Consider the following 23,741-nt stretch of genomic DNA (forward strand, 5'->3'; position numbering starts at 1 on the left):
GGGGGGGAAACTTGCCTGCTTAAAAGCAAACCAAGTAAAGTTCTGAAGATCCCCATAATAAAATAACCTATCCATCCCTCCTCCAGATTCTCACCGGCATCCGCCCCGGCCATAAATTGAACGCCTCCTCCCACTCCAGCATCCAATCCTTGGACGGCAACTCAAACTCATAGCGATGAACCAGCGTAGCAACCAAAATCTGCTGTTCGATGAACGTAATATTCCGTCCAATACATGCCCGCGCGCCACTACTAAAGGGGATAAAAACAGCCCGCATCTGCTTAACCTTCTCATCATCCTCCAGCCACCTTTCAGGCCGGAAGGCTTCAGGGTCTGGAAAGATCTCCGGATCACGATGAACTGCGTAGGTAGGAACACTAACGGTGGCATTTCCGGGGATCCTTTCTCCCAGAATATACATGCCTTCGGGAGGTGTCCTCCTCTCCAACCCTCTCGCCACGGGCGGTGACAGGCGCAACGACTCTTCCAGGCATGCTTTCAGGTACGGTAGGTTCCTGACTTTGGCATATGGTGCCACTTCCTTACCACGTAAAGCACCGGATACCTCCACCCTGAGCTTCCCCAGCGATGGTGGATTCTTGATAAGATAGTACATAATATTTGTCAAGGCGATAGCCGTTGTATCGGAACCTGCATCCACTGCATATAGTCAGCATCGTCGATATCAGGAAAAACAATATACCCTTGGGGGGGAGGGGGAAAAGAAGTACTCACACAAAAGCCCCGCCTCAGCCACAATCTCCCCCCTGTCCAACTCCCTCCCAACACCCCTCCTATCCTCAACCAAACACCCCAGAAAATCACTCAACTTCTCCCCACTCTCCTGAACCCCCAACCTCTGATCCACCAAGGCCCTCACAACCCTCCCAAACCTCCTCCCACACTCCCACTGCTCTCGTAGATACGGCGAAACAACACAAGACACTCCCCTCAAGAGCCCAACCCACTCAGTCGCCCCAATAACCCACGAAGAGACCCGATTCCCCCGATGCAAACACTCAATATACCTAACAACCTCCCCATTCACAACAACCTCATCCGATCCCTTATCCAGTAGCCCCAACTTAACACTCAACCCAGTATCAGCAATTGCGTCAACAGTGAACAGATTTAACCAATATCTCAAATCAACCTCGTCCCCGTCCCCATTCATCACCGCATTCGATGATGATGGTATACACATCCCGTCCAGCTTGCCCAACAACCTCTTCACCTTATCAGCTATCTTAAACTCCCACTGTTCAAGATTCTTCGTGGAGAAGGCATTCGCGAGCATTCTCCGCTTGCGGGAGTGATCGTCGCGGGAGATGGTATTCAGCATGTTAGAGTGCGTGTGGGTTCCTTTTGTGAGTGCGTAGACGTCGTCTTTCAGGCAGGGTGTGCCGTGGCCGTAGATGGCTGGGATGGCTTTTGGGTCGGCAATGGAGAGGGAGGTCGGTGAGAGGCGGATTATGCGGTGGTTGTGGAGGTGGAGGTGCATGTTGTAGAGGCGTTGGGTGCGGAAGGGGTGGCGGTGTTCGTAGATGTAGGAGAGGGTGGTGTGGTTGGAGAGTGGGTTGAGGGGAGGGTAGTATTTGGTTAGGGTGTTGGTGCCGAGGTATGTGAGTAGGGGTTTGATGAAGAGGATGAGGGTGAGGGTGAGGGTGAATAGGAGAGCCATGGTTGGTATAGATAGTTCTAAGATGGTTTCTTATTATTAATTGAAGAGCATGCACAATGACTGTAGCCTTGAGATTATTTATGTTATTTTGCTAGCTTCTGGGTCAGGTCTATTGTCTTATAAGTAATGGGCTGTCTTGTCTATCTATAAAATCGGCGGACTGCGCTCTGCTAAGAGCATATTACCTAAAAGGGCATGTTAAGAGCGGAGAAGCAGTGTGCAGCGGGTATTGTGTACATTGAGCGGAAGACATTCCGTTTTCGGAAGCGTAAGAGCGCGTGTACTTCCAGTTCAAACGATGAGTACGACCTCATGTCGTGTTGCGGTATAACATCATCTGGGATCAATGGGTATGCATATTATGTTTTTTTTTTTTTTTTTTTTTTTTTTTTCTTTTTTTTTTTTTTTTTTTTTTTTTTTTTTTTTTTGCGGTTTGGAGCATCTCTTGTATACATTGTACTTATATACTCTCTAATTAACCAATTATAATACCGCTATCATCAATCCTTAACATTATCCAATAAACCGACAACACCAAACCGCTATGCAACCCATCCCATCCCACCAACATCACACACCACCCCCGTCCTCTCCCTCTCCCTCCTCCTTCCCATCCTCCCCCCTCGCAGCCTCAATCTTCACCCACCCCACCAACACCGTCAACGCAACGCCCGCACACGCGACCCCTAACCAGAACGCCGCCTTATACCCCTCCCTCTGACCATCCACCATCTCAGCAACAAAATCCCCCCAACCAACAAAGAAACTCACACCGAGGAACAACACACTATTCGCCACGGCAGCCGCCAACCCCTGCTGCTGCTCGGGCAACGTAGTAGTAAGAAACACATTGGTGATATTATACGTGATATCAACGCCCACAGTCCCGCAAATCATCGCGGGGAAGATATACGCCCAGTAACTCACGCCTTCCTTAGGAAGGATGGCGAAGAGAAGCGGGGCCATGACCCATCCTATGCCTGAGAGTATCAGGAGGATAGTACCCGGGACGATGTGGAGGATAGTCCCGCCGACGAAGCTGAGAACGATACCGCCTAGCGCAAAGGGGAGGTACCAGACTACTACCATTAGGGGGGAGATGTGCAGGATGTTTTGCATGTAGGTGACTGTGTAGAGGAGCCAGATGCCGAAGGTGCCGTAGAAGAGGAAGAGGGCGATGAGGAGGGCGGGGAGATGGGGGACGCGGAAGAGGGTGAGGGGGAGGATTGGGGTTGCGGTCTGTCTTGTGGTTGTGGTTTTTCTGTCGTCTGTGGAGAAGGTGAGGCGGTGTTCGGTGTAGATTGCCCCGGCGAGGAGGATGCAGCCGATCACCAGGGTCACGGGGATGTATGGAGTGCGCCAGCCGTTAGGGGCGTGGCCGCAGTCGTTGACGGCGAAGAAGATCAGGATGAGGCTGGAGATGAAGAGGGTGGCGCCGAGGTAGTCGATTTTAAGGGTTGGGTTGGGTCGTTGGGTGCGGATCGGAGCCGGGATGAAGATGAGGGCCGATACGAGGGTGATCAGGATCAGGATGGCGCCGATCCAGAAGTACCAGCGCCAGTTGAGTAGTTGGTCGGCGATTCCGGAGACGAGAATACCTGCGGAGAAGCCTATCGGGGCGCAGCCGCCATAGATGCTGAAGACAATGTTCTTGCGGGGACCTGGAGGGTAGATCGAACCCAGCAGCATGATGCCTGCGGAGAGGATGGCGGCGGGGCCGAAGCCTTGTAGGGCACGGCAGAAGTTGAGCATAATTTCGTTCTGGGAGAAACCGGCGATTAGGGTCCAGACGAGGTGCCATGTTAGGCCGGAGGTGAAGACCACGAAGCCGCCGTATTTGTCGGCTAGTTGGCCGAAGAGGAGCAGGGAGCTGCCGGCTGTGAGGGCGAAGGCGCTGGAGGGCCAGCCGGTGGATGCGGCGGGGATGTTCAGGCTTTGTGAGACGGATGGGATGAGGACGTTGAAGCCGGATATGAAGAATTCCTGTCATGGTGTGAGATGGCTGGAGTTTGGGGGATGGTTGGTATGGACGTACCGACATGATCTGGGATAGCATCAGAGCCACGCAGAATCCAATCTCAACGACCAGGTTAGGGAAGATGCGCGGGCGCTGTCGACCCTGACGATCGACATCTTGGGGACGCTGGTCCTCAGCACACTGTTCTTTCATGGTCCGTTGTTGATTCACACTGAGCAGCCATGTCTACCTCTGCTTGAATGAGCCTGGGAATGGGTATAAATATGTGCATCGCAAAAAGCAGACTTCCTAAACAAGGCACTAAATTGAGTTACTATCAGCTTGATTCATAAGCCGCTGAGTTGGTCTCCAACTGGAGATTAAGCACCAATCCAAACGAAATCCATTTTATAATGAAAAAGGCGACATGGAGGTTCCTGGGGAGTTGGTCAAGTATCAGATTGAACCAGCCAATAATATACCAGCTAGCGTTTGAATTACCCACTATATTCTGATATTTGACGAATCGGGTCTATCAAAGCTCTTGGCCACCACGCTAGTAGCAAGTCCTCCAGACAACTTCCTAATTTGGATAGCAGCCCTAACCGGCATCTATTTGGGTCGTCATAGAGTTTATTATGTGCAGCAGAACATTCTGGATGAGGAACGTACGGAAAGATGTCTAGACAGCTGAGATTAGACAAGACTGTGATTGTGAAGATGACAACCATAGCAACTTCTTACCAATAATTCTTTGCAAGACATGTCACTTTCTAGACACGCTCCGGTACTCCGATCTTCACCATAATCATTCACATACAGTACCAAAAAAAAAAAAAAAAAGCAAAAGGAGGTAGAGACGGTGTGACCACCATAATCACAAGCATCCAACAGTAAAAAGACAAAAAAAGAATGGATGAGCCCAGCCCGGCTCGATCGGACAACCTTACGATCTGGAGTCGCTGCGGAAGATGTTAGATGATGTTGGTAATCCAGTAATGGACGAGGATAACTTACTACGCGCTACCAATTGCGCCATAGGCCCATTCAGGTGACGAGCAGGTCGCTTTTGTGCTACCTCTTCCGGGGTGTACTGCACACCAGGATTTTAGTTGATGCATGAGTACTTGTGATGGTAGCACATGTATTTTATTCGATCTGGTCGAAGTAGGACTAGATAACCATGTGGCAGAAATTATATCTGAGGAGCAGTCCGTGCTGGTCGTGGAACTAAATTGCATTCGGCACTGTTACTCTGTATCTTGAGGGTGGCTACACAATGTAAGGTATTGTACCTGACGGGTGATTGACAGCTAGGACCTAAATCTGGAATGATGGCTAGAGTAGACTTACAATTTCAACCCGTGAATCCTGCAACATAAAATCATATAATGAATGAAGGAAGGCCATACAAGACAACTACATCAATGAAAACATCGAGACAGTTCATCAAAGAAACCAATTCTGCTATGTTCCACTCCCCAAGCGTCAAAAAAATAAAAGGTAAAAAAGAGGGTATGAGCCCAGCCCGGCTCGATCGGACAACCTTACGATCTGGAGTCGCTGATGGAACTGTTAGATGCTGATGTAATCCTGATTTGGATTTTGAGGTGAACTTACTACGCGCTACCAATTGCGCCATAGGCCCATAGGTGAGATAATTTTGTCATTTTTGAACTAATCTTGGCAGGAAGTATTTTAGTGTAACGTATTGTAATTTTCACGATGGATATCAACTATGTCGCAGTTAACTCTCACGAAGAGACAATTATTTACTAAATAATAAAAGTCATATATCTACTATATCTGAATATCTATATAAATGACCCAAAGTAGATCATGTTAGCAGTGGGATACTTATATACTGAAAATGGGCTGGCTCAATTAGAAGTAAGTACGTACTATGTGTTCGTTTGATACGATCTGTATATCCGATCAAATGGATGATACCTTACTGAACAGTGGTGGGTGTTCTTGTAGCTCTATCCAATGTGATATTGCTCAAAATAAGACGAAGGGTCTATCCTGCGAATAAAACGGATTTAATATCTCATATTTCATCTATGACAAAATCGTCCCTCATCCGGGCAATGAGGATAACAACCCCACTTGAAACCATTCAGTGCTGTATCCTCCAAGATCTCGAGATAGTACCCTTTCTACTACCTAGGAATTAACTTTTCATTACTACGAGAGAGCAATAACAAATACCATCAGCGCAGCGCTTCCATATTCAGTCAATTATCCAATCCATCACACGGACCTATACCAAGTAGTAAATCAAGTACACCCCGCACGCAACACCACAGCCCAGTCAGTCCCAATCAATAACCATCACACGAACACTTCATCCAGGATATCAGTAACACGTCTCACTCGGTTGAACAAATTTTTTAGAAACAATAATAAGACTTCTTACAGCTACATCTATCTCAACCCTACCGCTATCATCAACTACCCAGCCAGCTATGTGGGTTTGGTCATATGGGTAAGAGTGTAGGGAAAAAAAGCAAAAAAGATAATGAGCCCAGCCCGGCTCGATCGGACAACCTTACGATCTGGAGTCGCTGTTGAAGTGGTTAGTGGATGTTGGAATTAGGTTGATTCAGTGAAACTTACTACGCGCTACCAATTGCGCCATAGGCCCATTGTTGGTGCCTGATTCTTTCCTTTCTTACCCTATGAGTGAGTTTTGAGGGTCGATATCCCACATTTAGTGCTGGGTATATTTATTGTGTTTTGGGTGTCAACTATCATATTATTTGGACTTCGTTTTGCGTATTAGGGGTTAAGCAATATTCTTTATTATTCATGATAAGGTCTTCGGTTGTTATTGTATGACATCGTGTTCGTGTTGTTCTGTATTAGGCTATCCTTCTGCTGCCTCCATATATATTACGACCTACTGTTCAATGCGTACATTATATGAACCCAGTAAAAGTGGTAACTGCTATATACACTCCATTAATATATGCCCGGGTAGTTCTAATCCCCGTCATGATACATGTCTATCGTGATTCATTAGTCATACACATGGCCTCGGCCTGTCTACTCCCAAGCAACACACTCTACTATCAGCAAGCTATCAATTCCCGTTGCCCAGAATCAGGGCCCGCGCCTGTTGAGGGTCCGTTCCGAGGACAGTAATTAGGTATTCGATGCTGCTACCGTTAGCCAGTGCCCTTTCACGGATCTATGGTATGTCTCACCTCGCTTCCGATGCAAGTCGGCGCTTCTCGTTCTGGAACTCCTGCTGACACGACTCCCAGGTTCCGGCTCGCTCAGTCGGTAGCACTGTCTTGACGCGCAGCTTGAACGTAGCGCTCACTGGTCGATGGTCGGATGCGCGGACTTCGTGCCGGCGGTATTCGAGTTGACGGACGCGGCCTAGTCCACGGTAGAGAACTCGGTCACACCATGCGGGTGCGCGCTTCTTATCGCTGGAGTCGTACTCGTCGGTGCCGACGTCGTATTTGTAGGTCGGTGCGAACGTGATGGGTGCCTCGTTGAAGGAACGCAGACGGAAGCCAGGGTTCTTGCGTCGCGAGGCGAGCAACTGGTCGCGTCCCAGGAGCTTGGTCAGGTTGTTACTGCGGATGTCGTCGATGATCACGTTCCGTGGAATAGAGTCGATACGGTAGTTGAGATCACCGTTCAGGATACAGATCTCGTGGTCCATGATCATCGAGCCATCGCCACCGCTCACGTAGTGGTTCGCGCGAGTTGCGAGACTAGTCTCCGCAGGAAGCGACTCCGCCTCGAGAATCGCCGCGATATCATTGTTGCGGTGTGCCGTCTGCGTCTGACCAGCTGCCAAGTGGCAGTTAATAAAGCAGAGGGAGCTGTCATCAAGGACAAAGCGGAGTATAAGTGCACCCTACAGCAATCAGCAATCAGCAACTGACGGCAACCAGAATAACTTGAGCCTACCTTGTTTCCATGCAACCCTCCCATACCGCGCTTAATCTCCGAGGCGCCGATATTCTTGATCCGCTGGCGCTCCTTGTGCTTCACGAACACACACGTAAAGAGACCGATCAGATTCGCGCTATGCAGTAGCACATACGACTCCTCAAGCGGCATGCAGTCATTAATGCAGCGGGTCAAGTGCTCCATCCACACCCTGTATTGCCGACTCATGTGTTCCTTGTCACCGTGCTCCTTCTTCTTACTCCCGAGGAGCAGACTCTCTGGACGGAGTTAGCTACACCCAATAATGTCAGCGGTATACGTACTGGCTGTGATCTTCTTATTCTCAAGGTCCACCAGCTCCTGGAAGCCAAACACCAAGATCTCTGGTGGGTTCTCAGGATGGATCGCATCCTGGATAAAAGTGGATGTGCGCACGCTTCCAGGGGTAGAAGCACCGGCGTTCCAGGTCATGATTACCGCCTGAATCTCACGGAACTTGCAAAACTCCACGTCTCTGGCCTGCATCCTGGTTTCTAAAAGGTGTTAGCTCATATCAGTCGGACAATCGCAGCCACTTACCCAACCAATCATCCTCCAACATGCCGTCCCAAAGACGGATGCAGTTGTCGTCTCCCAGCGAAGTCACTTGCAATCGGTTCATTGTCCACACGCTGCTAGAGTCAAGCAAGAACCCGCTGACAGGGCTATCATGAGCACGCCAATCTTTCTTCACCGTCCACGGATTCGTAGATGTATCGTAGACATAGATCATGCCGGTCTTGTATGCTGCCCACAGATAATCTCCCACAATACCCAGACAGTTGATCTTGTAGACACTGACATTGACGACAGACAGACAGGTGTAGTCGTGGGCCGAGTATACGGTCACCTTGCCATCTGCGTGACCCAAATACACACGTCCACCATCCTTGGTAGTATAAGCACCTGAAGTTACATCTCCCGTATGCTGCAAGCCCAATGGCCTGCTGAGAACCTTGAACGAAACATCATCACGAGCATTTGGCTGATAGACATGCACCTCCTTGCCGGAAGCCAGCCACAAAAGGTCTCCAACCACCATCGAGAACGTATGCCCGCGGGCAACCCGATCGTAGGGGTTGTGGTAACTGTACTGGAGGTTCGGCGTTCCAGTCTCGTCCGGAGGCCATACCAGCAGCCGACCCTCATCGTCAAGGGTCCACATTTCCTTCTTATGCCGCAAGATCTTGACAATCTCCCGTCGAGAGGGGTAAGACCGCGATGCGACAATGGACCGGGTTGCAATGTCAACTTCGTGTAGATCCCCGGAGTTCGTGCCCAACCATAAGCGCTGGCCTTCATCCTCCAGACCCAAACCTGGCTTGAAGGCAACCGACAGACACTTGACTGTCTCCCCATGGCTAAGGCTCATAATCTGCTCTCCAGTCGTAAGATCCCAGACCCGCGTGATGTAGCCGGTCGTGCACACATGCTTCCCACACACATCCATGAGACGCGTATCGTACCGCGTGTGAATCTCCTGAGGCCCAGACTTCAGCAGCGGTGGCCGTCTGTTCGCACTGGACGCATCTGGATAATCCGTACGAGCAACTGGCGTCTCATCCGGAACCTGCTCATCCTCACTGGGAATAGGGCGAACTGCTTGACGTTCCACCACAGGCCGTTCTGGTATAGGACGCTCTGACATAGGCCTCTCTGGCATCGGGCGCTCCGGGACAGCCGGGGGCGGCACTGGCCTGGTCTCCCTGGAAATGGACGGCTGCCGCGATACGTGCGTCGGGGTTGGCAACTCATCTCGATAAAGGGGCCTAGTCTCCCTGGAAATGGATGGCTGTCGAGAGACATGCGTCGGAGTGGGTAGTTCGTCTCGATAAAGGGGCCGAGATTCGCGGTAGGGTGTCGGGGGAGGTAATGAGAACGCCGGGCTTTCCACCTGGTATGAATGCCGCGACGGTGATGGACCGCCCCTTCGTGCCAGAGATGGCTGTCGGGGAGGCAGTCCGGGGCGCTCCTGCGGATCATGCATCGGGGGCCTGTAGTTGGAGAGCGGTGCGGTTGCGAGCGGCTCCGGCGCTACATAATGCCTGGGAGGAATCTGGACCATAAGCGGCTTCGTCTCCCGGGGAGGCTCCGGAATTGGCCGCCTCAGCGAAGACTCTCGGTGTACACCTGGCTGAGGAGCGGGTGACCTCTCCTCTAGTGACCGATGAGTCGGAAGACCAGGTACTGGACGGGCTGGCGAGCGCCGGGAGGGCGACCGCGGAATTGGTACGGCTCTGGTATTAGGTTGCTGTTTCGGGGATGTTTTCTCGGGACTGCTCGGAGGAGTGCTGAACGGCGATACGCGGTCTTCCGAGGAGGCACGTTCAATCTGTGGAGCAAGAGAGCTGGCTTCGTGGTGTGACAATGCCGCCGGTTTGGCGGGGATCTTGGGCTTCTCCGCCCGGTTAGCAGGCGGGGGGAGGGAAACGCTCTTGCCTTTGCGTTCCGATGGGCTCTCGCGTCCATTTGCCAGGGAGCCTGATGTGCCAGGCGACAAACGATCCGCCTTACTTTCCGTAGGAAAAGACGCAGAGACGGGGGTGGTTGGTCGATGAGCAGGAGGAATTCCTTGCGGTATGGTAGGTAGCGATTCCCGGGAAGCATTCGGCGGTGTTCGAGACGAGCTGATTTCCTCCTCATGGTCTGCTCCAAACCCGCGCGGCGGAGACCGTGGTGAATCGACCGTCAGAGTCGGTGCCAACTGCGGCGACGAGTGGAGGTTCATCGACATGGGTCTGTTCTGCCGTCTGCCCGGGGAAATCCCGGGGGATTCAGAGTGCGGGGCTAGACCATTGCCATGTACGATGCTATGACTTCTCTCCACATCCGGCACTGAGCCCCAGGGAGACCGTGGACGTGGTAGATCAAGAGAGGCTCTGTTGGAGCGGATATCATCACCGTATTCGGGCGTTCTCAGGAAGGACGGCGGATCGCGTGAACCGTTTGTAGCAGCGGATGGAGCCCGACGATGCGAAAGATTCTCGAAATGCGAAAGTAGGGAAGAGACCGGTCTCTACAGAAGCCAGTTAGATTAGTATGAAGCTCCAGAACAGCGGGGGTGGAGTGGCCGGCGCAAACGTACAATCGGAGCATTATCCGTGGCGTCCTTTTGCTTGCCGTTTCCCTCCATGGCCACAACAGCGAATCCAACAAACAGGCCGAGAAAAGGAATGGATCATAGGCTCCGCCAATTGCGATGAATGCAGACTACCACCGGGGAGAGGCTAAGCAAATGGCACAGTAAATTCAACGGCCAGACTGGATAAGATAACGGGTGGCAGGGAGTTGAGCCGGAAGTGACGATTGTGGCGGAGCTCCAGTTTAGGCGGAAGGAATTCAAGAGCAGTAGAGACAACAAGACGCCGTGCAGGGATAAGAAGGGTCTAGAACTGGTGATCCTACTCTGGCGGAGGACGTGGAGGATGGCCCGGACAATATCAGATGAAAATCGGAGCGATGGGAGGAATTGAGCAGTGAATGTGTGGAGAGAGAGGAGGGGGGGAAGGACGGAGGAAGGGAGGGATCCAAAGAGTGGGGAGGACGAGTAGGAGGAAGAGTAGAAGGAAGAGACAAGAAGAGGATGGGCGGGAAAAAGAGAGGAATCACCGGGAGATGAAGTCACCCAAACCGACAAGAGGAAGTTGAGGAGTAAGTAGTAGTAGTAGGGAAGGAAAGGAAAGGAAAGGAAAGGGGAGAGAGAGAGAGAAGAAACCCAGCGAGGCGAGGCGATGATCGACCCGCGCGTGATATGCATTGATGGAGGGAGAGGAATGAATGAATGGATGGATGGATGGGATCCATCCATCCATCCATTCATTCTTTATTTTTAGCCCTCCCCCCGACCTGAACCACTGCATACTTTACTCCAACTTCCCACCACATTCAAGACATCTTTGTGTCTTTTTGAAACTTGTCTATATTTTACTTTTCTCTCCTTCTATACCCAAATCCCCCCGTGTATAAACTTTAGACAATGTGGTATGAACCATACCCCTCACCTCCCATCCTCTCTCTACTCACCAGCTTGAACTCAACTCACCAATAATCCTCAAAAATCCAGTAAACACATTCTGAACGCCCAAGTGGCCATCCGCTCTCCCTGCTGTAAGCCCTCTCACCCCCCTCTAAATCCCCCAAATCTAATTATTCCCCGTGTATCCGTGACAGGCAAAAAATGGTTCGACTGCGCCGAATGCCACCAAGAACAAGAATCGCACTCGCTCACCAAAACCACTGAAATGGTACTTCTACTACCTACTTTACCTACCACAAACCCCCAATCACCAACCGAATGAATTCCAAAAATTCTAGGTCTTCGCCTGCAAGAAATGCAAGAAATGTTTCCGGAAAGACGCGACGGAGTTTGATGAGAGGTGCGTCCGGTCGTCGTCACCCGCCCCCACACCTGCTGCCCTTAGTTACTGGGATGATAAACCGGAGGGGCTGGCCCATATCTATAAAAAGAGAGAGAGGAAGATAAAAAAAAGGGGGAGGGGTAGAAGGAGGCTACGAATGGTTGAATTGACTTGACACCTATTTTGTCTGGATTTAGTGACGAATACTGCCCGCACTGCGATAACCATTTCGTGATTGACGCTGTGACGCCGACTCCCACGTTGCAGGTCGAGGGTGAGGATGCGAGAATTGATGCCAGGTCAGTGACCCCCTATACCCGTCTATTCTGTGTTTGGGGATTAACTGACGTATTTGACTTCGTGTAGAATGCTCAAAGACGACCGTGTTCGCGGACACCAGGAACGCTCCATCTTCAACTTCAAGGATATTTCCGATCGCTTGGGTTAGACGCCAGGCCCTGAAACGAGGGGTCGATGAACGAGATTTACGAAATCATGCATACACACTACTACTATACTTTACCTAAATAATCCCTGTATATCACCTTGAACCTAGAGCTTCATATAGATCCGGAGCACATCTGCATTACAGTATAACGGAGTTTATTTTCGTGAAAAAGGACGTAACGCTTCTTGCAAGATCCCTAGACAATTAACTGGATAGAAAGCACACCCCGCAACGAGACTCTCATCGTTGCTGATTCGACGTAGCCTCTACTTGAACGGCATGGCATCCCACCTTACTCCCGGCTCTCGCTGCCCTCGCCGCCACCAGGCCGTGTTAGGATAGCAGCCGTCGTGGTGCCACCGCGACCCGTCTTCTTCTTAGCCGCCTCCTCCTGCTTCTCCGTCTCTATGCTCTTAACGTACGCCTCGATCTGGTCATCCGGGAGCATCTCAATCGTCTGCCCAGGCGACATGATAGCCACCTCGATGTTCTTCGCACCGGTCTGCACAACCTCCAACAGCGACTTGATAGTGAGCTGGATAGTCTGTTCGCGATCCATCTCATCCTGGTGGTTGCGTTCGAGGAACTCGCGCACAGTCTTGCTGGAGCGTCCGATAGCATTTGCTTTCCTAACATCCCGAAGCCATCGTCAGTTTCAACCCATCCCTACATCATCAACACAAAAGCATAGGAGGAACACCCACCAAGCGGAATAAATCCCCGAAGGCTCAGTCTGATATAACCGGGGCGTCTTATCATTGGGGTCGAATCCGACGACCAGGGTACTGATACCAAAGGGTCTAACACCACCACTCTGCGTGTACCGCTGCTGCACACTAGCAATGTACTTCGTAATGTATTCGATAGTGACGGGGTCTTCAACGGTCAGACGGTGGGACTGAGCTTCTAGACGGGCTTTGTCGATAAGAATGCGGGCGTCGGCGTTCAGACCGGCGAAAGCCAGGACGGCGTGGTTATCCACCATGGCGATCTTGGACGGTGTGATGCGGGTATCTTGGAGCTTCAGTGCGGAGCGCTTCTCGCAGCCGAGAACGACCACGTCCTTGCCTTTTACTCCGACGGCGCAGGTTCCTGGATAGATGCAAAGGGAGAGAATAGGTGAGTTATGATGTGATTGATGGATGGGAGGATTTCCCTTCGGGTCGGAGGGGCTGGACGTACCTCGCTTGACGGCTTCCATGGCGTATTCCACCTGGAAGACGTGCCCATCGGGGCTGAGGGCGGGTTAGGATGTGTTTGCTAGAGCTTCATGAAGCTAGATATTCATACCTGAAGACTGCGAAGAGGTTAGAATGGGGAATCCCTTCATCAACCAGGCCCGTAGCCAAGGTAGTAGCTAGCTTGTCTTACCTGAAAGAGCTCGGTCATATCCAGACATTATGGGCAGTAGGCGAGATTAGGGGTTTCCGAGAGAAAGAAGACTGGAATGGAGTTCACGAGAGAAAGTAGGAGGTCAAATAGATACAATTCGGAGTCTTGGGTCGTAGAATGCTGGGGTCCGGTGTCCGGCTGGGCGATGACAGATGGAGGTGGACGCGAGGCCCGCCGCTGCCTTGAGAGCTCCCAAGCGCTTGGCGCGCGGCTAGCCGCCATGACGCTCTCCCTCCTGCTGGTTCTCCCCGACCATCCTACTACTGGTATAACTCTTGCCTCTAGTGCTTGCATATTCCACGCAGTAGACAGTAGCCACTTAGAAAAAACCACAACTGGAAATTATAAGGAAATACTTGTCTAATGGTACCGTGAATTTATCCTGGCACTGACCTAATCATCCACCAATCGATCATGACGACCAATGCATAAATATCAACAGGCTCGATGAAAAGAGAATTCTCATATAGTTGATCTACACCCCAATCGCCCATGACTCCCTGCCTAGCTGAGATCGGACCATGCTGTACATCACACGCTGAAAGGCGATACGAGAGAATGCAGGCATCGGGCTAGTTAAACCAATAATCACGTCTCGACTTTTGAAGGAGGGAACGACAAAACCCGCAGGGAAAGCATATGTAAACACAAGACGAGAACAGTATAAGTAATATGAAGAACAGTACAAGAATTATGGACACTCAGAACAATCTTGTCGCACGCACGACTCCCAATCCATGTGCCTCGCAGATGTCCCAAATCCGTCGTAGCTGGTTGAAATTTTGCTGGCTCAAAAGGAATACCCCAACACCCCCAACAGAGTCCGTTCCATTGTATCCCAACCATGATCAATACCGTGATTCTCCAATGATCCCTATTGTCGAAGCGCGCAGATGAACTCGGAAAGCCAACAAATATAAAAAGAAAAAAAAAAAAGAAAAAAAGGAAAAAAGAAAAGAAAAAAAAAAAAAAAAGACAATATCTAGAATGCAATGCCATGCTCGAGCCCTTCCTCGCCAGCGCCGCGGCTAGCCGGACAGGAGTTCCTCCCCTCCGCCGGAGGAGTATGCGCCCATGACGAGAGAAATGCGCGAAGCCCATGCCGCTCCAAGAAGGAAAGAAAATAAGAAATGAGAACCAACAACAAACGCGAAACGATGATCCAGCAGGTGGTGAAGAAGCGCATAGGACCGCCTGGGCCCACCTGCCCGGGCGGTCTTCTTCTATACCCTCAAACATCGCTTGCAAAGACACAATAGTAAGACATACCGAAAATGGTCTGACGTCAAATCTGCGAGACCAGGCAAAAACAGAAAGGACCAAATCGGACGAAACGACGACACGCTACCGGCCTGCTCCTCCCAACCTAATGCACCAGAACTGCAGAATTCCTTATACAAATGCGCATCAACGGAATACCAACCGTCACATATACCAACATATCCAGACCACCATATGGACAAAAAACCGTGAGGGAGAACCGTCGTAGAAAACAAATCTCTAATGTCCCCGGCTGAAACAACATTGCTGTTTCATAACTTTTTACGCGGGGGACTTGTTCGCACTGGCGCCGTTGCGACGAGAGTGGGCATCTTCACCCACAGTCAAACCTCCCAAGCCCGTCGAGAGGAAGGCAAACGGATCGCTCGAGCCATCATTGCCGTAGAAGGCACCGTTGGACGCACTGGTCGACGAGTTGTGATCAGCCCCCGTGAAGGCAGCCTGGGCGGCCGGGTTGGCGAACGAGGCCGCGGAATGGGAAGCATTCGCGGAACCATAACCAGCGTTCATCTGACCCATAGGGGGGTATGCGGCCGGGGCGCTTCCCAAGCCCGAAGGCAAGGCAGCATAGTTGTTGGGGGGCGCGGCAAACTGTTGACCAAAGCCGCCAAAGCTACCAGTGCTAGCAGCGAAGGGACCAGGAGCCGGGGTGCTGGTCATGGAGTTCGGGCCCATGCCAAAGCTCGAGGGAGGATCCATCGGGGACGGGAAAGCGGAGTCGGCCACCACTGCTGCTCCAGACCGAGGAGCACCGCAACGCAGGCAATTGATGTTCTTGGCGAAGTTGTGGTAACCGCAGCCCTCGGAGCCACACTTCCAGTCACCAGCACGGAAAGGCACCACACCGCCGTTGCCGCCCATGCCGCGGGAATGGCCCATTCCGTGGCCGTGGCCCATGTGAGGAGGCATCATGGACGGGGGGCCGTAGCCGTAGCCGTATCCCATCGGATCGGGGGCAGCGGCCATAGCCGGGAACGAGCAGCGGAAGCATGCAGTACGGCGCTGGAAGTTCGAGAATCCACATGAGGGGCAAGTCCAGTCGCCAGGACGAGGGCGGTTCTTGGAGGGAGGGAAAGGCGTCAGGATCTCCGCGGCACGGTCCAGGACACGGCTGGAGGAAGGAGACACCTCGATGGCCTTTTCGTTCAGAGCACGGCCGTTCATGCAAAGGCTCTCGGCAGCCTGCGTGGAAACAAATTAGATATCTGATCTAAGGTCTGAGGATGGTGAAAGATAGCAAGCCAGTTCATACCTCTTCGTGGGACGAGAAGACCGCAAAGCCGGTGCCGGTAGGCTTGTGCTGATCCGGGGTGCGGAGGGTCCAGAATGCGATCGGACGACCGCCAAACTGAGTGAACCAGCTCTCCAGCTCGGACTGGGTGGTGTCGTGGGGGAGTCCGCTCAGATGAAGAACCTTGCTGCGCTCGGCCAGGAAGGCACGAACGTCCGCTCTGGCATCCATGGGGCGGGTGAGGATCTCGGGGTGTTCATGTGGGGGCTGAGACTTCCGGATCAAGCCGCGCAGCACTCTGGCCAAGGTGATAGCCTCCTCCATGGCGCGACGGGGAGAGGCGGGAGCCAAGGCCTGCAGGTGGAAGGGAAGGTTGTGCTTGATGGGAGCGGAAGACTGAACGGGCTCAACCTCGAGGGCGGCGCAGATGTTGGAGAGAGAGCTGGGGCCGAAGGGCAGAGACTCGGGGTGGTGAGTCTGCCATCGCTGGTATTCGGTGCGGAGGTCGAATGTCCGGGAGTGCTGAAGGTATGCCGGAAGCACGACTGCCTTGTCCCGAGCCTCACGGGGCAGCTGCACACGAAGATCCCATGAATCCAACGTCACGAAGGCGAACTCCAGGTTCTTGCTGATGAGGTGTTCCTGGGCGAAAGCGTCGAAGCGGTTGATGGCGTCGCGGAAGGTGCCTGCCGAGCGGACGTGTTCCCATGTCAGAGTCGTCAAGCTCGCTTTCAAAGACCGTCAGCCATTGAACCAAGGGACGGATGGATGCGGAGGGACGGAGTGAGATACGAGAGAAGGAGAGGAAGGCATTGTTGGGTGATTGGGTAGGCTGCGTTCGAACGGGGTGCACTTACTGCAAAGAGGCGTGATGGGGGTGTTGACGGGCTTGACAAGAACGCTCTCATGGTGCAACTAAGCCGAGGAAGGAAACAGTGTCAGCAAATAGTACATCATGGAGGATTCTCTTGTTTGGGGGGGGTTTGAGTGGTCTCGGTTGATGAAGGAAGCACGGCAGATAAGCATCCGAGAGGGGGGAAATTTGTCAAGGAGGAGGGGGGGAAAAGGCTGGGGCAATGAATGGATGAACGAGAGATAATAAAATAATCAAGCCGACGTACCTCCTCGCAGGTTTTGGTATCCAACAAGATCCACCCCAACTCAATCACTTCAGCAGAGTCCTTAGTGACGTAGACTCCATGTTCGTCGCAGGTGGTCGCAACGTGGATAACAATGTAGCGATCCAACTTGGGGGTGGGTGCTGAAACGGCCATCGCTCACGGTTGTTGTCTAGACGTTGGCTGAATCTCACGGCCAACGGAGCGGGCAGGGGAGGGTGGAGGAGGGAGGGAGGGAGGAGGGAGGGAAAGGGACGGGTCGGAGAAAGGAAAAAAACGTGTCTCTGCAGGCACAGCAGGCGACACGAATTCACGACCGGGAGGGAGAAGGAGGGGGTAAAAGACCGCCGTGAAGAGAAGAAAAGAAAAAAGATCACGGGGGGAAAAGGGAAAGAAGGAAGAAAGAGGAGGAGGAGAGCACGGAGGAGGGGGAGGGAGGAGAAGGAGGAGGAGAAAGCAGAAGATCGAAAGGGAAGAAGGGAAGGAAGGAAAAAGAAAGTCCCCAGGCCAGGATGGGAAAGCAGGACAAGTTCGCTTTTCTGGTGGTGGAGCGTCGAGATTAAAAGAAAAGTTTCGGCTTCGAGGGGATCCTGGCCCAACTGGACGGTGTCTACGGGTCAACGCCGACTGGTTTTAGTGATTGATTATATATGAGAATTATCGAAAAAAAAAAAATTGGAATCAATTCCTTTCCAGATCTACTACACAAAGTCGTCCGAACTTCACAGTCTTTTTTTTTATGGTGGTGGGAATTCGGAACAATCGAATAGATTTTACTATCTGGTTTCCTCTCCTGAGAATTTCCACGGGGGAGAGAGAGAGAGAAAGAGGATACACTACTTACTACTAACTCGATACATCCCACGACTGACCGTTTACCGTATTGTATGACAGGTCTGGTACAACAGCCTCTCTCAGTGGTCTCCCCAGCGGTATAATCAGTCATTGCTACTATTTTTTCTCTCATTTCTCCCCCAAGGTGTCTATCTGTATCTGTATCTGTCGGTCTGGTCAGGATACAACTAACCATGACACCGCTGCAGAGAATAATAATTGATTCATGTTGGTTAATTGACACACATAAGACACACACATACATACTAACTTACATACACACACCTGACATTCGCCATACTTTACCAACAACACATTGAACACGACGGAACAGTCTAAAATACTATTTATTAATATTACTACTACGACAATCACCTGTCAAATCAACGAACCATCCCGATCACCGTGAACCCCCCCAGAGCCAATGATAAAACATCTCACACCCCCATTGAATCGTACCTCTGGAATGTCGGATCATCACCCAGGCTCTCTCCTTCTCCTCCCTTCATGAAACAACTATATATAAATAGTAATGATAGTACCGAATCACAATGATAGACACAAGGGCTAATTGAAAGATGTGTTATGTGTGGAATGTCCGGAGTGAAACCCGTACTTTTTTGTTTCTTGACGGTATCTCCGACCCGACGCCCGCCGCCAAAAGGGAAAGCTCGACTTTCCCCCCAAGGCTGATCCATTCCCATTAACCTTAAACCCTGGATATATTTTCCCCTCCAGGCAGCAAAGGTCAAGCAAGAAACAAGAAATGATGCTGTTAATGTTGTTGCTGACGACATGAAGAGGAAGCACTAGTAAAGTCGCGTGGAAATAACAGTAAGTACAAAGTATTTACTTCTAACTTTACGTAGTCTACATGTCTAATAAACTAATCATCTACTAAGTACTAAGTACTATCCAAATTGCTCTGTGCGTGCCCAGATACTAAGATGGCCGTGCCAGGTTTGGGGGTGGAAAGGGAAGGGGGAAGGAGGGGGGCCAGAGGATGGAATGTCAAAGCAAAGTCAATTGAATGGATTTATTCGATCTGTTCCACAACCAAAGCATAAGGGAAAAAAGAGAGAGAGGGAAAAAAATATGTGAGAGGAGAAAAAAAAAACGCGAGAGTTTCCGTGGAGGTGCCTGTGGGTGATGACCAATGAGAGGTAGTGGAAGGGCCCACTATCCGCCAGACTTCGCATCCGAAAGATTGAAAGTTGCTGGGCGAGGGATTCCGTGATTGGATTCTGTCTGGATTAATTATTAATTACCAACAAATACGGAGTAACTTCATGAGAAGAATTAAAGGGAGAGTTTAAATTGTTTGATGTACCTTGCAATGTATTAACAGTTTATATACAAAGGAACCAATTAGTTGAGAAGACGTTGCTACTCTATATTGATTCATTGAGAAAGACAGTACTATATTCTCGACCGATAGACCAGGCTTACTTACCTACTTACTTACTTCCCGGCTGCGACATTTCACTTACCCAAATCCCGACGGACTTATCACCACGCGCCATCCATATCAGGCCATGACAGTACTCCGTACTACTAATTCCACCTCATCCCGGTTTAAAACTACCACTAGCGCCGTTCTAGTAAGCTACCGCCTGGTCCACGTTCCAGATCACACGATTCCCTCTCCCCCCCCAGTCACAAGTACTAAGCCAGCCATGGGCCAGGCTGACGTTTCCCCTTCAATCTCCGCCTATGAACCAGAATAGCCCACCAACCACACGTAGCAAATATCATCATGAGATTAAGTGTCAACCAACTAGAAACATCATGTACACTTGTAACCAAACACCTAACTACACGGCCCGTCCCATGTCAAGCCAATCCATCCCAACGCACCGGGTGAACCTTCCTCAAACGCCTTTCCCAATCCCATGTCCAACTATCTACGGATTTACTCGTCATCCTGACCTTCCGACTTCACAATCGTGGTCCGGCTATCGTCGTTCTCATCCTCTTCTTCAATGATACTAGGCTCCAGTGAGAAGCCCCGCCGCATGGCCCCGGGCTCAATGGATGGCCGCACACTACCAGACCGGACGCTCATGTTCGACCGGACGCTCATAACATCGCTATCGCCTTCTTCCATGCCTTCGCGGGCTCGCCCGCTGGTCGGGCGTCCCCCATGAGCCGCGGCCAGAAGCTTGAGGACTGCGTTCTTGACCTTGACGAGCGCGTTCCGCCCGGCGGCCTCGGCGGCCACGCCTTCCTCGATCGCCTCATCCAGCAGCTCCTTCACCTCCTGCGCCAGTTCCTTATTCTCCGGCGTGATTTCCGCCTGGGCACTGCGAACGCTGGAACTGAACGGATCCTCGCCTTCAGGAGCCCGGGACCCGGACCGCGAGGGAACGACCGGAGGAGCGATATAGAGCTTGCTCATAAGGGAGAAGAGCAGCTTCTTCTCCTCCTTGGAGCAACGGTTGGTGCCGGTACTGATTCCTAGCACACGCTCGAGGATATCCTTGACCAGGGCGAGGTGGACAAAACCGCAAGCATTGGCGTTGGCCGGACCACCCGCAAGAATCCTCTCCCCGCCCAATCCGACAACCCGCCGCTCATCAGTCCACTCAGCCAGCATACCCACAACGCCGGTCATCAATGCCTTCAGCTCCCGCTGGCCCACCGACTCATCAATATCACCGTCACTGTCTTCCTCAGCCTCGAGTGAGTAATATTCTTCGGCGGCATTCAGCGTGGCCCGGATCACGGGAACCGCGACCTTTCGCATGTGCTGGGTGTTTTCCAGTCGTGAATGGCAATACACGGGGAAGAAGTAGGCCAAGGCCTGTCTCAGCGCAGGGTTGTCCCGAGTACGAGGATGGAAGAAGGAAAGGATAAGTGACTGCAGGAGAGTCTCGACGGAAGTCTGGTTATATTCCTGAATGGCCGGGGGGATGTTCGCCCCCGCTGGTGTGAACGTGTTCGTGAGCAACAATTTCGAGAGCGCTGTAGCGGCAGCTGTTTGCACGCTGTTAGGCGAGCTGGACTTCAGCGACCGAGCAAAGACCTTCAACAATGGCTTCTGGAAAACTGGCGGCGCCACGGTCTCGCCGTCATCTTGTTCCACAGGCACAAGCAACGTGGGATGCGTTGTCAGCATATCACACAAGATATGGATGGCAGTCACCTGCAAAGCCTCGTGGCCCTTGCTGAAGCAGTGGATGAAGAGAGTCATGTTTTCCTCAGCCAGAGTCTGTAGAATCGTTAGTAGACCATTGTAAGCACTTCATAGAATAGTTCCTACCTTATCAAGTAGACAGCAAAGACCCAGACACTCAAGACCCCTCTCACGGATAGGGGCCTCGTGACTTCGAACGGCAGGCACGACGAGGTTGTTAAGCATAGTCACCAAGTTCATGTTGGCCTGGAGGTTGCCCTCGACATTCTGCAGCATGCACTGCGCAATATGCAGACATTTCATGTTGACCATGATCTCCTTCAGTACCTTCGCTTTAGCCTCCTCTTTGTTGAAAGGCTTCTCTTCTTCGGACTGAGGGGTCTCGGATCGGTGGCGGGTGGAGCTGGCATCGCTGATTTCTGACCTTGCAGACACGAAGCTGTCCTCAGTCACAATAGTGTCGTGGACTTCAGCAATAGCTTCCAAAACAACGCTACAGAATTCCTTTTCAGCAGCAGCGTTGGGGCCGCAAACACATCGCAGGGTCTCGACAGCAAGCTTCGTGCACTCCTGAGGGAGTTCCGGTACGGCAAGCGACTCACGCAGTAGGGAGAACATCTTGCGCCGTCCAACCTCATCACTGTAGTCCAGAGTCATGGAGATATGCAGCAACTGTTCCACGATAAATTCTTGCTCCACGGAATCGTCATCATTGGCATCACCGGTCTCTTTGGCGATCTTCTTCCGCTGCAACAGGTCGGTCATGTACTTGTGTAGGTAAAACGCAAGGGCTGTGACTTCGGGCATCTTCTCGTCTGCAAGCTTGTCGTACTTCCCTTCATTCTCAACGCGGCAGAAGTCGCTGAAAGACCGGATCATGAAGGCCGATTCTGCGGTAAGGTTCTCCCAGAAAGGCTCGTCGAAAACAACCGCCTCCCGATAATCCGGGCGACCTTCCCAGAAGCTACGCATGGCTTCGTGTGCAATTCCAGACTCTACTCCGGAGTTGACAACATCAATTCTTTCGAGAAGCTCAAGCAGCCCGTTGAAGTTCGGTGGGGAGCGTTGGCCTGTAGGTCCGGCTTCGGGGTCGTTGTTGGTGCCAGCGCAGTCTTCAACCCAGCGGTCGTAGAACAATTTACCCGTGGCTTTGCGAACGCTCTCGTCACGGTCACGGAGACCCCATCGAAGAAGCTTCTCTCGCATGGACAGCGACAAATGCCGGAAGTCACCAAGGGTGGGAAGAAGACGCGAGTACAAGGCACGTCGAGTGGCGGCATCGAGATCGCGGGCTCGTTCCAGGAGATATTTCAGGGTACCCGGCACCAGAGGGAGGTTGATAAGTAGGGTCTTTCGTACATCGGCGCTGGTATCATTCTGCATAATATCGATGAGTCGCTCGAGCACGGCCTTGCTGTCATCGTCATCTTCGTCATCGTTTCCTGCGAGACGGCCAAGTCCCATGACAGCCTGCACTCTTACGGCAGGCTCCTTGTCTCGAATGCGCTTCACAAGACCGCCGCGAATGGCGTGATATTGGTCGTCGTCTATCGTTTCGAGGGAGTTGACAATGTGGGCGATGATTTGAGTGGCACGAAAGCGGACCGTCTTGTCTTTTGTTGCTAATAAGGGGACGATTATGTTGATCAGGCTGGTTGTCAAGCGGGAAGTGGGCGTTTCAGGCGAATTTTGCATATCTTCATCGTCATCATCTGCGGCATATAGCTCTGCATCTTTCTCGGAAGCCAATGCTAGGAATGCGCCAAGAAAGCGTAGGATGCGGTCTCCGACCGGCTCTGATTTCTTGATAGGGAGAATGCGCAGAACGCAACGGCCGACCTCCGTATTGAACTCCGTCTCGGGCAGAGTCTCTTCCATAGGAAGCGTCCACTCTGCCTGGGACTTGCTTCCATCCTTCTTGGAGCTCTTCTGGGATATGCCGCAGCAAGCTTCTTGGAGCTTCCTCAGTCGGACGACGAGTTTCCGATGTCCGGTTGTCGAGCGCTGCGCATCGGCGAAAAGAGAGCATACATCGCGGCGCAAAGTGGGAATGGCCTCTGGAAGAGAAGGCTCCTCGGGGATAGTGAAAGACGGGGTCACTGAGCCTGCGCGCGAGGGCTGAGCGGAGGTCTTGCGCGTGGCGGTGGATGTTGAACGGGCGGATCGGCCAGGCATGGTGGGCTCAATGGCGGGGTAGATGTCTCGTCTCAGACAGTTCAGTAAGGGGTCGGGAGTCAATAGTTGTCATAAATCATCCTAAATCGGTTGCATCGATGGATCTTAACGCGTCGTCCGTCCAAAGCGTGTCTGGTGTGTGCAGCAGTTCGATGTGTTCAGGAGAAAGACTGATGCTG

General features: G+C 51.9%; 8 protein-coding genes, 2 non-coding genes and 1 pseudogene across 11 annotated transcripts; 1 reads left to right on the plus strand and 10 right to left on the minus strand.

Moving 5' to 3' along the window:
- Nucleotides 1–43: 43 nt before the first annotated feature.
- BO79DRAFT_273990 (cytochrome P450) lies at nucleotides 44–1,681 on the minus strand (the record flags this gene model as incomplete). Its single annotated transcript, XM_025687557.1, has 2 exons — nucleotides 44–660; nucleotides 736–1,681. The coding sequence occupies 2 exons, from the start codon at nucleotides 1,679–1,681 to the stop codon at nucleotides 68–70; spliced, it is 1,539 nt and encodes a 512-aa protein (XP_025535770.1). The 3' UTR covers nucleotides 44–67.
- A 570-nt stretch (nucleotides 1,682–2,251) lies between these two features.
- Nucleotides 2,252–3,851, minus strand: BO79DRAFT_273992 (major facilitator superfamily transporter; the record flags this gene model as incomplete). The annotated part of the gene is made up of 2 exons (XM_025687558.1): nucleotides 2,252–3,664; nucleotides 3,717–3,851. 2 exons carry the CDS (start codon nucleotides 3,849–3,851, stop codon nucleotides 2,252–2,254), a joined length of 1,548 nt encoding a protein of 515 aa, XP_025535771.1.
- A 704-nt stretch (nucleotides 3,852–4,555) lies between these two features.
- Nucleotides 4,556–4,683, minus strand: BO79DRAFT_t225 (annotated as a pseudogene). Its single transcript has one exon. The product of its transcript is annotated as a tRNA-OTHER (tRNA).
- Nucleotides 4,684–5,156: 473 nt separating this feature from the next.
- Nucleotides 5,157–5,286, minus strand: BO79DRAFT_t224. Its single transcript has one exon. It is a non-coding gene; the product is annotated as a tRNA-Glu (tRNA).
- Nucleotides 5,287–6,160: 874 nt separating this feature from the next.
- Nucleotides 6,161–6,285, minus strand: BO79DRAFT_t223. Its single transcript has one exon. It is a non-coding gene; the product is annotated as a tRNA-OTHER (tRNA).
- A 404-nt stretch (nucleotides 6,286–6,689) lies between these two features.
- BO79DRAFT_49506 (putative inositol polyphosphate phosphatase) lies at nucleotides 6,690–10,895 on the minus strand. Its single transcript, XM_025689335.1, has 6 exons — nucleotides 10,675–10,895; nucleotides 8,130–10,605; nucleotides 7,874–8,083; nucleotides 7,569–7,828; nucleotides 6,848–7,515; nucleotides 6,690–6,799 (listed from the first exon to the last, which is right to left on the minus strand). Exons 1-6 carry the CDS (start codon nucleotides 10,720–10,722, stop codon nucleotides 6,724–6,726), a joined length of 3,738 nt encoding a protein of 1,245 aa, XP_025535772.1. The 5' UTR covers nucleotides 10,723–10,895; the 3' UTR covers nucleotides 6,690–6,723.
- Nucleotides 10,896–11,429: 534 nt separating this feature from the next.
- BO79DRAFT_180034 (CHY zinc finger protein) lies at nucleotides 11,430–12,503 on the plus strand. The gene is made up of 6 exons (XM_025680070.1): nucleotides 11,430–11,570; nucleotides 11,653–11,696; nucleotides 11,760–11,833; nucleotides 11,904–11,965; nucleotides 12,145–12,246; nucleotides 12,314–12,503. The coding sequence occupies exons 1-6, from the start codon at nucleotides 11,566–11,568 to the stop codon at nucleotides 12,393–12,395; spliced, it is 369 nt and encodes a 122-aa protein (XP_025535773.1). The 5' UTR covers nucleotides 11,430–11,565; the 3' UTR covers nucleotides 12,396–12,503.
- Nucleotides 12,504–12,530: 27 nt separating this feature from the next.
- pre6 (proteasome core particle subunit alpha 4) lies at nucleotides 12,531–13,923 on the minus strand. The gene is made up of 5 exons (XM_025682939.1): nucleotides 13,767–13,923; nucleotides 13,706–13,708; nucleotides 13,578–13,634; nucleotides 13,100–13,487; nucleotides 12,531–13,024 (listed from the first exon to the last, which is right to left on the minus strand). The coding sequence occupies exons 1-5, from the start codon at nucleotides 13,792–13,794 to the stop codon at nucleotides 12,688–12,690; spliced, it is 813 nt and encodes a 270-aa protein (XP_025535774.1). The 5' UTR covers nucleotides 13,795–13,923; the 3' UTR covers nucleotides 12,531–12,687.
- A 1,254-nt stretch (nucleotides 13,924–15,177) lies between these two features.
- On the minus strand, nucleotides 15,178–18,001 carry BO79DRAFT_49549 (putative RNA binding protein (Arp)). Its single transcript, XM_025689337.1, has 4 exons — nucleotides 17,421–18,001; nucleotides 17,157–17,214; nucleotides 16,321–17,027; nucleotides 15,178–16,250 (listed from the first exon to the last, which is right to left on the minus strand). Exons 1-4 carry the CDS (start codon nucleotides 17,571–17,573, stop codon nucleotides 15,330–15,332), a joined length of 1,839 nt encoding a protein of 612 aa, XP_025535775.1. The 5' UTR covers nucleotides 17,574–18,001; the 3' UTR covers nucleotides 15,178–15,329.
- Nucleotides 18,002–18,613: 612 nt separating this feature from the next.
- On the minus strand, nucleotides 18,614–19,085 carry BO79DRAFT_49567 (uncharacterized protein). Its single transcript, XM_025689338.1, has one exon. The coding sequence runs from the start codon at nucleotides 19,046–19,048 to the stop codon at nucleotides 18,689–18,691; it is 360 nt and encodes a 119-aa protein (XP_025535776.1). The 5' UTR covers nucleotides 19,049–19,085; the 3' UTR covers nucleotides 18,614–18,688.
- Nucleotides 19,086–20,046: 961 nt separating this feature from the next.
- Nucleotides 20,047–23,697, minus strand: BO79DRAFT_211062 (condensin subunit YCG1). The gene is made up of 2 exons (XM_025682940.1): nucleotides 21,514–23,697; nucleotides 20,047–21,462 (listed from the first exon to the last, which is right to left on the minus strand). Exons 1-2 carry the CDS (start codon nucleotides 23,560–23,562, stop codon nucleotides 20,164–20,166), a joined length of 3,348 nt encoding a protein of 1,115 aa, XP_025535777.1. The 5' UTR covers nucleotides 23,563–23,697; the 3' UTR covers nucleotides 20,047–20,163.
- Nucleotides 23,698–23,741: the final 44 nt, after the last annotated feature.

The sequence above is a fragment of the Aspergillus costaricaensis genome (genome assembly GCF_003184835.1).
Source record: "Aspergillus costaricaensis CBS 115574 unplaced genomic scaffold BO79scaffold_35, whole genome shotgun sequence".
Lineage (NCBI taxonomy): Eukaryota > Fungi > Ascomycota > Eurotiomycetes > Eurotiales > Aspergillaceae > Aspergillus > Aspergillus costaricensis.